Source organism: Sinohyriopsis cumingii, chromosome 6 (genome assembly GCF_028554795.1).
Source record: "Sinohyriopsis cumingii isolate HCF-2022 chromosome 6, ASM2855479v2, whole genome shotgun sequence".
Taxonomy (NCBI): Eukaryota; Metazoa; Mollusca; class Bivalvia; order Unionida; family Unionidae; genus Sinohyriopsis; species Sinohyriopsis cumingii.
The window spans coordinates 26,460,958-26,475,943 of NC_142966.1; the positions used below are offsets into that span (position 1 = coordinate 26,460,958).

Below are 14,986 nucleotides of genomic sequence, written 5' to 3' on the forward strand. Positions count from 1 at the left end.
GTACGAATGCGAAGCTATGTTGAACTGTCATTTACAGCAGCTTTTGTGACTGAAATAAGGAAAATAAATACATTATATGCCGTTTTGAAACTTTGGATAAGTATATATATATATATATATATATATATATATATATATATATATATATATATATATATATATATATATATATATATATATATATATATATATATATATATATATATGTATGTATATATATGCATATACATTGTAGGTATATAAAATATATTGTGTATGCATCCATTGGCAACTGCATAGATAGACTTGACATCCTGAAACTTACGTGAATGAGCTTGAAATGTATAGTTAAAATACTTTACCTTTTTCATTCTATGGAATGTTGCTTGAATATATATATATATATATATATATATATATATATATATATATATATATATATATATATATATATATATATATATATATATATATATATACCAAGCGCTCTGTCTCAAAGACGAATTGATCATAAAACTGTTTGAGAAAAAAGCGTTTGAATAGGATATATCTCAATGTTCAATAAAAACCTACATGAAACACTCTCGGTTGTACAAGATGGTAATGTGGATGTCCGAATGCGAAGCTCTGTTGAAGTTTTATTTAAAGCAGCATTTGTGACTGAAATCAGGAAAAAAATGCGTTATATGCTAACTTAAAAATTTGGATATATAGTAGGTACCTTATATATATAAACAGAGAGAGAGATATAGATGGTAATTGGAATATGCTAACTGTATTTGTTGGAGTCTAATATCATTGAAATTAATAAAGAATTTATCTAAAGAATAATAAATCCAAGGTGAACAAGGAAACCTTTAGTTTGCAAGAATTGTTTCATAATTGTAGCACTTATTTTGACTTAGAGGAAAATAGAGTTCATGCTGTACAATATACAACTCAATAAACAGTATACATGTAAAGGGTTTAGTTACTAAATTAAAATGTTCCCGTCATAGAATAAATGATTAGCGTGCTCTATACTGCATACAAGCTTTACTGACATATACAACCTTTTCCAATATCGTAGAAAACAAATATACAAACATTATTAAGGTATGTTCATGACAGCAAAAAAAAAATTTCATTATTGTTTAAAGTAACTCATTGACGATGAAGTTACGAGCGACGAAGTTACCACCAATAAAGCAATCGATCATGATCATTTCCCCGGCTATTACAGATGGCGCGCACATAACAATTGTAATATTAATTTCACACATTCCAAATATATGAAAATATTATCTATAATGTCCCTGACTAAAATTCTTAACTTATTATAAAGACTGCAGCACATTTTGACATAGATTAATAAATGACGATAATATCACAACGTTGGAAAACAGTTCCATTATTTACTTTTAAGATGATAAAGCAGTCGAAATCAAAATGTTCAATAAAAACTTAATGAAACACTCTTAGTTGTACGTGATGGTGAAGTGGACGTACGAATGCGAAGCTATGTTGAACTTTCATTTGCAGCAGCATTTGTGACTGAAATCAGGAAAATAAATACATTATATGCCATTTTGAAAATTTATATAAGTAGGTACATAAAATAGGTATTTTTTAGGTATAAAAAATATATTGTGTATGCATTCATTGGCAACTGCACAGATGTTGACTTGACTGCATACAATTTACTTGAATGGGACTGAAATAAATACCTATTATTCTTTACCTTTTTCATCCTTGGGAACACCGCTTGAATCATAATGTAATGGCACATCAGTTACACCTGTATCTATTAATGTAGTATTCAGGCCCGTGGTGGTGGTGTTAGCTGGGGATGAAATTGGAAAACAAATGTATTTAAGATATCAGTCTACATGAAAGATACAGAAACAACATTAATATACAATCAGTTAAGACTTGATAAAATCGCCGAGAATGTATGACAATCATGGTTTTTAATCCAATCAATTTCATATGACCAATGACCATAATAGGTGGGTTTTCCAAGGTATTAGTGTGACGCGAGTCTACACCTCATTCTCAGGCGCAGCTAACAGTCACGGTGTAAACCTCAACTTATTGATTTTAACCAGAACGTTTGAAATCTTCATATAACCAATCTAGTCTAAAACTAGCAAAGTGATCTAATCAAACATTGAAGTTAACATCGTGTACGGCAAGTATCTTCTATCAGGTATGTCTTTCATTTTAAGATGTGGTCATTGCGAGCAATACATTTAATTAATTATTCATAGCATATGACATATACAATATAACAAAAGAGTGCAATGTGCCTTGAGAGCATTATAAACTATTTTCGATTTCCTCGCTCACATTATTTGCTTTCATTCCAGCACTTTTCCAGACAGATAAACCTGCCTAAAGAGAAGCGTGTTCCAACTCATATTTTTTTTATTACATTAAAAGGTATTATTGTCGATGTATGCCTAATTTATAATGATATCGATAAACTGCACATTTCAACTTCGTTCAAAGGAATGAAACTACATATAGCATTTTCAGGCAATAACCATTTCTAAAATTTAACGACATGCTTTTGAACAAGATCTGGATAATGACGTACGAATTTAGACGATTAATGGCAATAGTCATTGCGGTTTTTTTTCCTTCGAAAATTTTTACTCTAAAATTTCGTAAGCATGGCTTCATAAGTCAACTTACGAAACAGACGCAAAAAGAAAAATTAAAACTCCTGCAGAATATTATTCACTTAAAACTATATAATTCTCAAAGGGATAAAGAGAAGACAAAAACTCATTAAGTCCTTATATAACACATTTTTCATACTTACCTTCCACTATCAATTGCTTCCTACCAGGTATAATGGTTCCATAAAGATTTTCAATTCTGTAGAAGCCTGCATCTGATGCGATTACATTCAGCAACGTGAATGACATGTACTTTCTTGATAGATCCCCACTGTATAACAAACGATGCCGAACATGGCTCCTAATCTGAGCAACGTTGTTTGAAGGCACCAACATTATTGCTCCCTCATACGGGTGAATAACCCGTATTGTGCAGTTAATCCCAGATTGAGTATAGAACCAGCCAATGACAACGTTGTCCCCAATTTTTGCATGAGCTGGTTTATCTGCAAAAAAGATGAATTGCGCTATTCGAAATTACCCTTACTAATGATTTCAGATGACAGATGTTCACCTGTTATATTTTGCTCTTTAAATCTGCATATCTTGTTATCCAATCGGCAGCTATAATCGTAACAATGCGGTACAATAACGATTAAGAGCATGTCCTCTGGATACAGCCCATCTCAGATACGACTAAAATGAATGGATTACACCTGACTTCGATACTAATTGTATTCACATACTAATGTGATACAGCATGAGACATTTTAATAACAAATGATTAATTTAAGACTGCCAGTGCATCGAACCGTTGGAGATAAGCTCTTTCAGATTTGATGGATACCATAAGTGTACCTATTGCAAACTTGGGAGTTTCAAAAGAATTCGGAATCTCAATACTGAATAAATATTATTCGATTAAAAGAGTGTTAGTGTCATTCAGCAGAAAATAGTTACAGCTTTGCCTCTGTACATAGGTATAAAACCTAGCGTCGTTTAAACTCATAAATATCGACAAAGTCTTTGTTGCTAGATTTTCGTTTGTTTTGTCAGCTTGTCTATTGTCGTGTGTATCTTTGTGTTTAGATGTTTTTCCATGTTGCTTTCACAAACCTGAAATATTGAAGAACCATCGCTGAATACTGCTGCTGTTCATGGGATCCTGTATTTTGTAAAGTCCGGTATCTAGTTGTGTTGCGTTGTTAATGCTAATCCTGTATCTATCATTTTTGCTGCTACACCTTAGTCGGCCATAAACAATGGATTCCTCTGACACCCAACAGCCAGATTTCATTACAGTTGCAATTGTCTTGTCATAACGGTACAATAAAAAGGACTCCGATGTTGCTTCGAGTTCCTTCAAGATAGTATCTCCCTCACAACCTTGTATTACTTCGTTTTGTTCTGGAGTATAATGGGTCTAATTATATCATAAAGTGCAATTCATCTGTCATATCTAGACACGGGAACATACTATATGTCTTTAGTTGATATCTATATTGCATATCTAAGTTGTTTGTGTTTCACTTTGTACACACCATGACTGGATAACTCTTGTTTGGCCTAACTACATCTAGTTAATGCTTTTATATTTAAGGTCGCAAAACGAGACAGCTATAAATGAAAAGTAGAAGTTATCGAGATTCCTCGCATACGAGCAATATGTAGTATATCTTGCATAATACCTAAGACAAGCCTTGAATCCTCCAGTTTAGGATATCATAAACGTTTAGAATATGTAGACTGGAATTTTTATATGAGCTTTGAAATGTCTAAATTTACGAAACATTCATATAATCTAAAGATATTTTTGTGGAATGGAGCTCTATAACGCAAAAGTAGGTATTGATTTCACCGTTTCCGGGAAATGGTCTTTTCGAGACATCATATTTCCAAGCTTGAACTTAACAATCGAAGTCAACACTTACCAATAACGTTTAGCTGGAATTTATATTCGTCGTTTTGTCCCCCATATGCATCATTTTGGCCTCTCCTGAAAATTATTTCCATTCCATACTGGCCCTCATCTTCTCTGCTTACGTTCTGAAACAATAACGAGACTTCTGTTGTGCCATTATCTATTTTCAAAATCAATCGGTGTTCTTTATCCTGTGCAACTTTTGTCTCCTTTCCATTAAATAAGTAACCAAACCGGATAGTATCCCCTCTTTTTACGGTGATTGACAAAGTCGCATTATTCAATGACCATGTGCCTATTATGATGGCTTTTCCCCATGTGGCGTCTATGACATCTATGTGACACTCAGCTTGAGCGCAACCTGTAATTGTAAGAACGCGAGTGGTTTAACAGTTATGTTTGCTGTCTTCTATGCATATTCACTCATAAAATGTCAATTGAAACATATCCCTCCTTCCCAATGAAAGATAAAACAATGACTAAAAACGTTTGTGAACATCGCTGGTATGAGACTGGTTCGTCTCCATACTTACCACTAGTCCACGCATAATGGTATCAACCAGGCATTAATAAAAATCATATAGTATAATATTAAAATTAATACTCCTGCACAATTCAGTAATTCACCCCTTGCATCAGTTAAAAACGATTTTTTATCGTTACTATTATTATGCGGAATACATATATAAGTTGTAAAGAATGACTTTTTATTTTGCTATGATTTGTGTGATTTGGATTTTTTAAACTTAGCTTAACAAATTTTCAGTCATGTATGCATTGTGACAGTTTATAGTAATGCTAGCAATGGGGCATCGTGCGGCTGACATGTAGCATGATGTCCTACCCAGTCATATAACCCTGACAAGTGGCAGACCATTCCTAGCACTACCTTCTTACTATCAAGCGAGGGAGCTGCTGGTATCATTTATGTAAGTCTTTGATATGACTATCTCGGGGTTCGAACACGCGACCTCCCGCATCAAAGCGGACACTCTAACCAAAAGGTCACCAAGGTCGTCCTTTTCTTATGTTATTCATTCGTATAATTATTTGGGGTTAGCCACCCGAGAAATAGATTTAGTGGCGTGGATGCATAGTACAAGGTAATTGTAAAGTGTGGATTTTCTTCAAATCACGCACACAATTTGCATGCACTAAATAAGTATTAATAAGAGTAACAGGGCTTTAAGAATATTAAATTGAAATTTTAAAAGAACAGGTCATTCATGTTTCAATATAACCGGTCGTAATGGAAAAAACTTAATCTAATTTAAATATTATTTTGAACGGTGGGACTTTAAGTGTTGTGCGACATTTAAAAATCGATGTTAAAGGCTGTAGATCCAAAACATCTCATGAGAAAACTTTTGTGAAGTAAGACAATAACCGTGGACGAAACTTCTCAATGTCAAGAAAATGAATGAGAAACATTTTGTTAATTACTGTCAATAAATTACGTAAATTAGAGACAATCTAATAACTGCTTCATGTCGGACACTGAATAAAATTAATCCAAAGAAAATATAAACATAATAAGGTCATACCATTACATTTCATATAATTAAAATATATAAATATACTTAAATAATTTTACTTTCTCTATGTCTGTATAAACAACAAAAAAAAGTACACTGCTACTAAAGTGTCAGTAGTAAATGAGGGAGCCCAGACAACAGGAAACACTATCTAAAAGCTACCATTATTTGCGAAAGATATATATATATATATATATATATATATATATATATATATATATATATATATATATATATATATATATATATATATATATATATATATATATATATATATATATATATATATATATATATATATATATATATATATATCTGTGTGTGTGAGAGAGAGAGAGACAGATGGAGAGAGAGAGATATAGATAGTGAATGAGAGTACAAAGTGAGAAAGAGTGAGCAGACAGACAGACAGACGGACAGAGCTGAAATCAGTTTACCTACCTGTTATTTCCGCCAATGATACCATGATAATAAAAAACACCCACCTCTTCGATATTGCCATTTCTTTAGCGTTTGAAACGTTTCACGGCCAAATCGAAAATGCCTTACGGAATTCCTTAAGATAGGTGGATCTGGTCTGTTGTATCCATCACAAAACAAAATGCTCAGTATTGTATATGTGATATGATATAATCATCAAGAAGCATTGTTGTTTGTAATGAACTTTCCCAAATGACTTGTCCTAACATCCGATTTATTGTCAATTGTAAGAATACACGATTTCACTATACAGGAATAGTGATGAGGCAGCATGGGACTTACCAAATGAATATACAACACAAAGCGACCTGAAATACAGAAAGCAAAAAGAGTACCTTGTCAAAAAGAAAGAGTAACGACACTCAAACTTGATGTTTAATAAACGTTTTTATAAAGGAACAGAAGAAAGTGCGACTGTATTCTCATAAACTTGATTATAGCGAATATGAAGTCTCTTGATGCAATTACCCTCTCTCTCTCTCTCTCTCTCTCTCTCTCTCTCTCTGGATTCGGTCTAAATTGTCACTAAAAATATGATATGTGAAGGGTAAAATTTGCTGTCCTCGTGGGTAACAGATATCGGGAAACTAAATTTATCACGAAGTCTGTTCAAATAAATAATGAAGTTCCACGAAAGTGCATCTCCACCCCAAATGATAATTCGAGGGACGAGGTTGTACAATGGGCAGGAACTATTTTCGTATTGCAAAAATAAAAGTACTTTGGGGATCTATTGTTTAAAATAAATAAAAACATGCAAACTGATAGTGTTTCCAGATGATTATCGAGTGCTTTATACAGGATAAATCACTAAGAATATTTGTCACTAATCAGGTACGTGGAATAGCTTCAAAATTGATAACCTTGTCAGCGGGTAACATTTACAACTATTTAGAACAAGAAGCAAGGGCTATTTCATTAAATGATGCTCATCCACAATTAATGGAGTCCGGTAGTAAACAGTTCAGCTATTAATGAAGCATTGCGTGGTATAAGTTAATGAACATCAGTTTGCAAAAATGATGCAAATTATATAAGGCGAAAAACAGGAAATACGAAAAACTAACTGAAGCTCTATGCATGGAATTTTGGACGTAAAATTTCATCAGGCATACGTGACAGAGCATAATTTGATTTAAAGTGCACAACATTTAGGTAGAAAACGAGGAATATAGTCCTCTGCAACGACTCAGTAAACGGCACAATGTTGCGCACCATCTAAATCATGATGAAGTGGGAGAACGAACCTCTTTCAGCAATGACAGAGAGGAGCACCGACTAGCCAATCAAAGACCATGAGGATATTTATAACCGGGATCCAACATACGGCTTAATCAAAATGGACTAAATGCATCACTAGCTGCAGGATCAGTACTGGAAAAAATACAAAGAAATATCATTAATCTGGCATTACGTATTAAAGCTTCAATAAAGAATACGCTTAAACAACTCGTTCTTGCCAAACAACTCACCCACGTAATTTCAGAATCTTTTGACAAGGCGCACACCATCAAAACATTGTCACATCCTCCATACATCCCTGACAATGTTATATATTTAATGAGTGTCATAATGTATGAAAACCTCATGCGAATGCAAGTGCAGTTTTCAATAATACAAATAATGTGAAAGCAAAATTGCATTGAACAATTGGATAGTCTGACAGAGAAATTGTGCGGAGGTTCATTGGAGGACTACATTAAGAGGATATATATAAGTTTTATGTGCAGCTTCCTAATTTTCACAAGTTTTAAAAATACCCCTATATTCGTTTAGATATAATGATTTGCTACTCTTACGTATATATGGTCACAACCTATGCAGCAGAAAGAAGCAAAACCAAATAAGTTTGCAAAATTTAATTAATAATGTAATTATCAATATTATAAATGACAATATGTGAAGAACTTACGGTATTATAAAGTGAATCCAAAACAATCCTGTAAAAAGGTCTATACAAGTCTGAAAGAATGGAAAGTTCCGAATAAATTACAGAACCCAAAATGAACTGGCCCACCAAGAAACGCAACGTTGTCAATATTTCCAGTTTAACATTATTGCCTAAGGAGCACTTTATATTTCCACTTAATAATGCAGACAAACGTTTTTCAGTCCAAATTAACTAAACTCATCAACAATCACTTCTTCAAACTGCTTTCAAGATATAAAATGAAAAATATAAGAAATGAAAAATAGGAAAGAATCTTATTGTTCCGATTTCTCCCTGTAAACATCTTCAAAAGTCGATTACGACTACGTCGCTATATACCCCACATGACTGGTCCTATGCTCATTCTCATGTTTCAAAATACCTATGTATGTGATCTAACACAAGCAATGGGAATCTGCATGATTTTTTAAGATAACATATGATAGCCCTTTCAAACACGAAAAATCGAAACTGGTTAACAGATTTACTAATAATTATATTATTATTAATGGGGGGGGGGGGCGAGGACTGGGCCTGACGTCCCGCTTGCCAAAGGAAAGTGAAGCGTCTCTCATAGCCTCTCCTTTCCAGGTGTAGTGAACGCCGCAGGACCACTGTTGGGCAGGAGTTATTTGCATATAGCCTCTCCTACACTATTGTGGCCACATCAGCACTTTCACGTTTGGGACTCCCTGTTTTCACAGAGACTGCTGTGTGGCGCGACTGAGTGACCGGCGGTAGAACTGGGTACGCAGACTGGGCTCGTTAGCCTTGGCAGGCAGCCAGTCTAAGAGAAAGGAAACTATGACTCCAAACCAGGGCATATGAAGCTGGTTAGCATTGTCAGGCAGTTTGTCTAGGAGAAGGAAACTCTGACTCAAAATTCACTTGTCCCATCCATTGGATGATGGCTTCACTGCCCTGTAGATATCGTCGGGAGAAGGAAAGGCTACGGGAGTAAACCCAAACAGAACATCCGGAGCGGAACCCCCAAGGCGGCTGGGTGTCGACTAGTACTTCCTTCTGGCAGCTCCTGCATCCAAACTGGTGCCAAATGTCATGCTCAGCATTCCTTTGGACCCCACCAGCAAGGACGAGAGGAGGATCCTGACGTCTGGGCAGCCCAGGATCTCCATACTTCACGCCCAGGCTTGCGCCCTGGAGAGCTCACTTAAGTCTCGCTACTGAGTGAGAAAACAACACGGAAGCTGACAGTTTACGGGTTATAAATCCCACCCGACTGGCGTAGGGAAGGGGCGCCACGGGTCAGCTTTGACGGTGGGAGGAATCATCGTGTCCCACTGGCCGACTACCGTCCGCATCAAGCCGGGCAGCCCCCGCTCAATAAGGTATTGACCCGCCATCGTCTGCCTGCTCCAGTGAGTGTCTGGAGCTCAGTGTCTTGCTCAGCATGACAAGCAGACGGAAATTCCACACCAGACAAAAGAAACACGAAACCAATAAAGAAAACTTCAGCTTTTCGATTCGCAAGCTGTAATGTTCACACCATGTGCACAGGCAACTCCGAGGACCTCAGGGAAGTGGACGACACCAGGAAGACGGCCATCATCGATAGAGAACTCACCAGACTAAATATCAGCATAGCTGCCCTCCAGGAAACCAGGCTCGCCTCTAGTTGCTCCTTCAGAGAGGAAAACTACACCTTGTTCTGAAAGGGTCGAGAACCTGAGGAGCCCCGCCAGCACGGATTGGGCTTCGTCATCAAAAACAAACTCCTGGCCTCGGTTGAACCTCCCACCCACAGGGGGCACTGAGCGTCTCTTGTCCATCCACCTCACCACTGCTGCAGATCCTGTCAACATCATCAGTGTCTACGCTACCACCCTCACGTCTTCAGAAGACACAAAGGATCAGTTCTATGGGCAGCTGGACGAACAGATCAAAGGATGCCCCAAACAAGAACTACGATTCCTCCTCGGCGACATTAATGCCAGAGTAGGTACGGACCACGAGTCATGGCCTACCTGCCTCGGATATTATGGCACTGGAAAGATCAACGAAAACGGTCAGAGACTGCTGTGCACCTAACATAGCCTGTGCGTCATAAACACCTTCTTCAAATGTAAGCCACAACACAAAGTGTCATGGAAACACCCCGGGTCTCATCGCTGGCACCAGCGCAACTTGGTCATCACCAAGCGCTCTGCTCTTAACAGCGTCCTCTCCACCAGAACCTACCACAGTGCAGACTGCGACTCGGACCATGCCCTCGTGAGCAGCAGGGTGCAACTACAGCCACGCACACACTACACCGCTCAAACCCTAAAGGACGCCTTCGCATAAACACTGCGCAGATGTCGGTCCCCTCCAAGGTGGAGGAGTATGTGTCCGCCCTAACAAGGCTCTCCAGGACCTGCCAGAGCACGATGCTACAGCCAAGTGGAACGCCATTAAGGATGCCATCTACAGTACAACCATGTCCACGTTTGGCAAGAAGGAACGATCCAGCCAGAACTGGTTCAACGCACACCTAAAAAGGATGGAACCAATAATCGAGGAGAAACGAAAAGCCTTCATAGCTTACAAAAAATGTCCTAATGAACGGACGCTTGCTGATCTCAGAAGTCCCCGAAGCAACACCCAAAGCATTGCTAGACAGTGCGAGAACGAGTACTGGCCACAGTTTTGTGAAGGAATCCAGCGCAGTGCCGAGTACAGTGGCATCAATGAGGCTCAAGGCCATACAGTGAAAGGGGTCGCTTCCCTGAAATCTCTGATGGGATAGAAGATCACAGACCGTTAGCAACAGATGGCCAAATGGGTGCAGCACTACTCAGAGCTACACTCCCGAGAAACGTCAGTCACCAATGCAGCCCTCAGCAGCATAAGGAATCTGCCCACCATGGAGGAGATCAACAAAGCGCCAACCTTAGAGGAGCTCAGCAAAGCAATCGACTCCCTCCCAATCGACAAAGCACCTGGTAGTGACAGAATCCCACCCGAAGCTATTAAACGTGGGAAACCAACATTGCTTCAACCACTGCATGAGCTACTTGGCCTCTGCTGGGATGAAGGAGCAGTCTCCCAAGACAGGCGCGACGCCACAATTGTGACCCTTTACAAATAATTACAGAGGGTTCTCGCTCCTGATCATCGTTGGTAAAGTGTACGCCCGCATCATACTCAACAGGCTGCAGTTGCTGGTAGACCATGTGTACCCGGAATCCCAGTGCGGCTTCAGAGCAGGCAGGTCGACGACTGACATCATCTTCTCCCTACGACAACTCCAAGAAAAAAGCAGAGAGCAAGGTCAACCATTCTACATAATGTTCATTCACCTCAACAAGGTGTTTGGCTTGGTCAGCAGGAAGGGTCTTTTTGAGCTTCTCCGTAAGATCGGTTGCCCCCAAAAACTCCGCAGAATGATAATCTCTTTCCACGCAGATATGAAGGGAACAGTACTGTATGATGGATCCTCCTCAACCTCCTTCCCAATTAACAGCGGCGTGAAGCAGGGCTGCGTGCTGGCGCCAACCCTTTTCGGGATCTTCTTCTCCTGCTCTTCTCCTACGCCTTCGACTCGTGGCATATATCTACACACCAGGTCCGACGGGATGCTGTTCAACCTGGCACGAATGCGGTCGAAGACCAAAGTGAGGGCAGTGCTCATCAGGGAGATGCTTTTTGCAGATGACACGGCTCTTGTGACCCACACCGAGAAAGCCCTCCAGAGAGTGGGAGACCGTTTCGCTGATGCCTGCATGCAGTTTGGGCTCCCCATCAGCTTGGAAAAGACAAATGTCAGCGTGCGAGATGCCACTATTGCCCCTTCCTTCAAAATTGACGGTGTCATCCTGGAAGCAGTCAACAACTTTACCTACCTGGGGTCAATCATCAACAACACTCTCTCGTTTGATATGGAGCTGGACAGAAGGCTTGGAAAGGCAAACACCATCATTGCACGACTAACGAAGAGGATGTGGCAAAACAACACACTAACAGAGCACACCAAAGTCCATGTCTACCAGGCCTGCGTTCTCAGCATCCTTCTATATGGAAGTGAGACCTGCAGTACCTACATGAGGAAATAGCGCCGGCTCAACTCCTTCCATATACAGTGCCTAAAACGCATCCTGAAAATCAGCTGGCAAGACAGTGTCCCACACAACGAGATCCTGAATCGTGCAAGTACCCCCAACATTTACTCCCTGCTAAGCAAACGCCGCCTTCGATGGCTGAGACACGTCCGACGCATGGAGGATGGGAGGCTGCCAAAAGACATCCTATATGGACAGCTGAAAACTGGCACGAGAAGAGTCGGCCGCCCCTCACTCCGTTTTAAGGATGTGTGCAAGAGGGACATGAAGGCATGCGACATTTCACCCGATGGCTGGGAAGTGCTGGACGAGGATCGAGGCACCTGGAGACTGACGGTAAGCAAGGGCATATCAGTCGTTGATGCAAAGAGAGGCCAGTTGGCGGCAGAGAAACGTGAGAGAAAGAAGAACGCGTCAGCAACCACAGTAACTCAGTCTTCGCATTATGTCTGCACCAAGTGCAATAGGGACTATCACTCGCGTATAGGCCTGCACAGCCACAGCAGACGATGCCAACAGCCCAGAGACAGACAATACACCAAGGACGCTATTCGCATGGTCTCTCGAGACTGAGTCGCCAATGGTGATGAACTGTCAACACATAGATAAGCATCTGTTCATATATTCTACGCAATAATACGTTCTAAATTATATATCTACATAATACTACTTTGAAATCATGTGTATTTTACTATCTTATATATTTAAAGCAACTGGAAGTACATCATCATAGCTCGAATTAGCTAAGGAAAGACAATAAGAAATTTGCATTACATCTCTACAGTGTTAGACACTAGACTCTAAACAAACATAAGAAATGGTTTGGATCACATTACCTTTGTTTTTTAGTTTCAATGCATATGAATACCACATACATTAAGATAAATTTATTCAAAACTAGCATAGACTCTAGGCTAAAGAGTTTGACAATTGTCATCTTATATACGTTTTTGTCATTTCTTACACCGCAGAATGCTTATCTAAGCAACGTCTCTGATGTATTTTGATGCTATCTTTGGAAAGAGAGCTACCAGTTTCCGAATCAAAAAGGTGCACATGAGGTCTCTCAATCATTGACAAACTTGCAAATGTTTTTAAATAATACATTACTTCCAAAACTAGATAATAAATCGTAATGGATTTTTGAAAAGCAACAAATGCTGTTTTAAAGAGCATACGAATAAATTCATATGTCAGTGTTTAAGTATAATGTATATTTCATGAATTAATTAAATGTCATATCTTCATCATTTATAATGACACATGAAACTTTAATTTCTTTGAAAATCAAGTCGACTTTACTTTATTGCGTCCATCCATGTAAAATTCAATACATTCTCATGCGGTGTACTCAAGTTAATATTTTTAGGAAAGGCATCAACCTTTACTTTAGAGACACCTTTTTCCAGCACGGGCGTATGTTTGATTCACAGGAGTATTATTAACACCGAAGAATCTAATTAGAATTAATTTTGCTGAACCCCAAAAAAATATCAAAACACTATAGTTTTCGTATTATATCTAAAATCAACAATATATGTATCTATGTATATATACATGTGTGTGTGCATGTGTGTGTGTGTGTGTGTGTGTGTGTGTGTGTGTGTGTGTGTGTGTGTAGTTTCAAGTAGCTATTTAAGACATTTGGCCGAAGGAAATTGACAACTAACTACATGGTCATCATCGACATTGACATCCATTATATCAAAACATGCAACTTACTACGGTAAGATATGAAGATATGAAAGTTCAATACCATATTAATACTTAAATATTCCAAAACAAAATCGTTGATATATTCTGCAAGTTTTGTTTCATAGACCTCAATGCTACAGGTTTGTTAATTAAATATGCATTCTGCTCATCTACTTCGTGGGTGTCAGATACACTTAGAAAGAAATAATCGATTGCCAATTTGACAATGACAGAGCCATGTATTCAGCAATCACTTACGACATATAATTCTGCCAGCATGAGACATGGGTAAGAGTTATCCTGTCACAAAAGATATGTTTCACTAACGTGTATCACATGTTAAAATTTCACAACAAATGAAAGACATTATCAAGTTAGAAATTAACACAGTGTGGCCAAGTGATTCAGCAATATCATTGAGGACCAATATATGGTCAAATGGGACTATATGTTGTCAACGGGAATTCAATATTTTGAGAACTGTCTTCTGTCATTGAACATATAATCCCAAAAAGGCATCCAACGGGCAATAATCTCTGACTGCATGGGGTCAAAGGGAATTTAACATTACATTTTAATTGAGACCCCATAAAACTAGCCCTTAGGTTTAACTTTATGAGACGTATGGTATCAAATGGGACTGTATTGGGCCAATACAAATGTAATACGATACATGCGGACCAGCACCAATAACTTACCAATTATATGTTCATACAATCAAACACATACTTACAAAAGACATAATGTAGTGCGTGGAGCTAGGTGAATAAAAACCACACCAATAT

General features: G+C 38.3%; 1 protein-coding gene across 1 annotated transcript; it reads right to left on the minus strand.

Annotated features, from left to right (window-relative positions):
• Positions 1-487: 487 nt before the first annotated feature.
• On the minus strand, positions 488-6,618 carry LOC149796528 (uncharacterized). The gene is made up of 6 exons (XM_089960625.1): positions 6,480-6,618; positions 4,514-4,864; positions 3,699-3,989; positions 2,786-3,088; positions 1,700-1,801; positions 488-639 (listed from the first exon to the last, which is right to left on the minus strand). The coding sequence occupies exons 1-6, from the start codon at positions 6,538-6,540 to the stop codon at positions 488-490; spliced, it is 1,260 nt and encodes a 419-aa protein (XP_089816751.1). The 5' UTR covers positions 6,541-6,618.
• Between the last annotated feature and the right edge of the window lie 8,368 nt (positions 6,619-14,986).

What these genes read in the sequence shown, in the direction of transcription:
- LOC149796528 (XM_089960625.1), bottom strand. Translation starts at nt 6,540, where the DNA reads ATGGCAATATCGAAGAGGTGGGTGTTTTTTATTATCATGGTATCATTG. An exon ending in ATTCCAGCTAAACGTTATTG is followed by an intron (nt 3,990 to 4,513) that starts GTAAGTGTTGAC and finishes ATTATACTCCAG; the next exon opens with AACAAAACGAAGTAATACAA. An exon ending in TGTTCCCAAGGATGAAAAAG is followed by an intron (nt 640 to 1,699) that starts GTAAAGAATAAT and finishes TCCTGATTTCAG; the next exon opens with TCACAAATGCTGCTTTAAAT.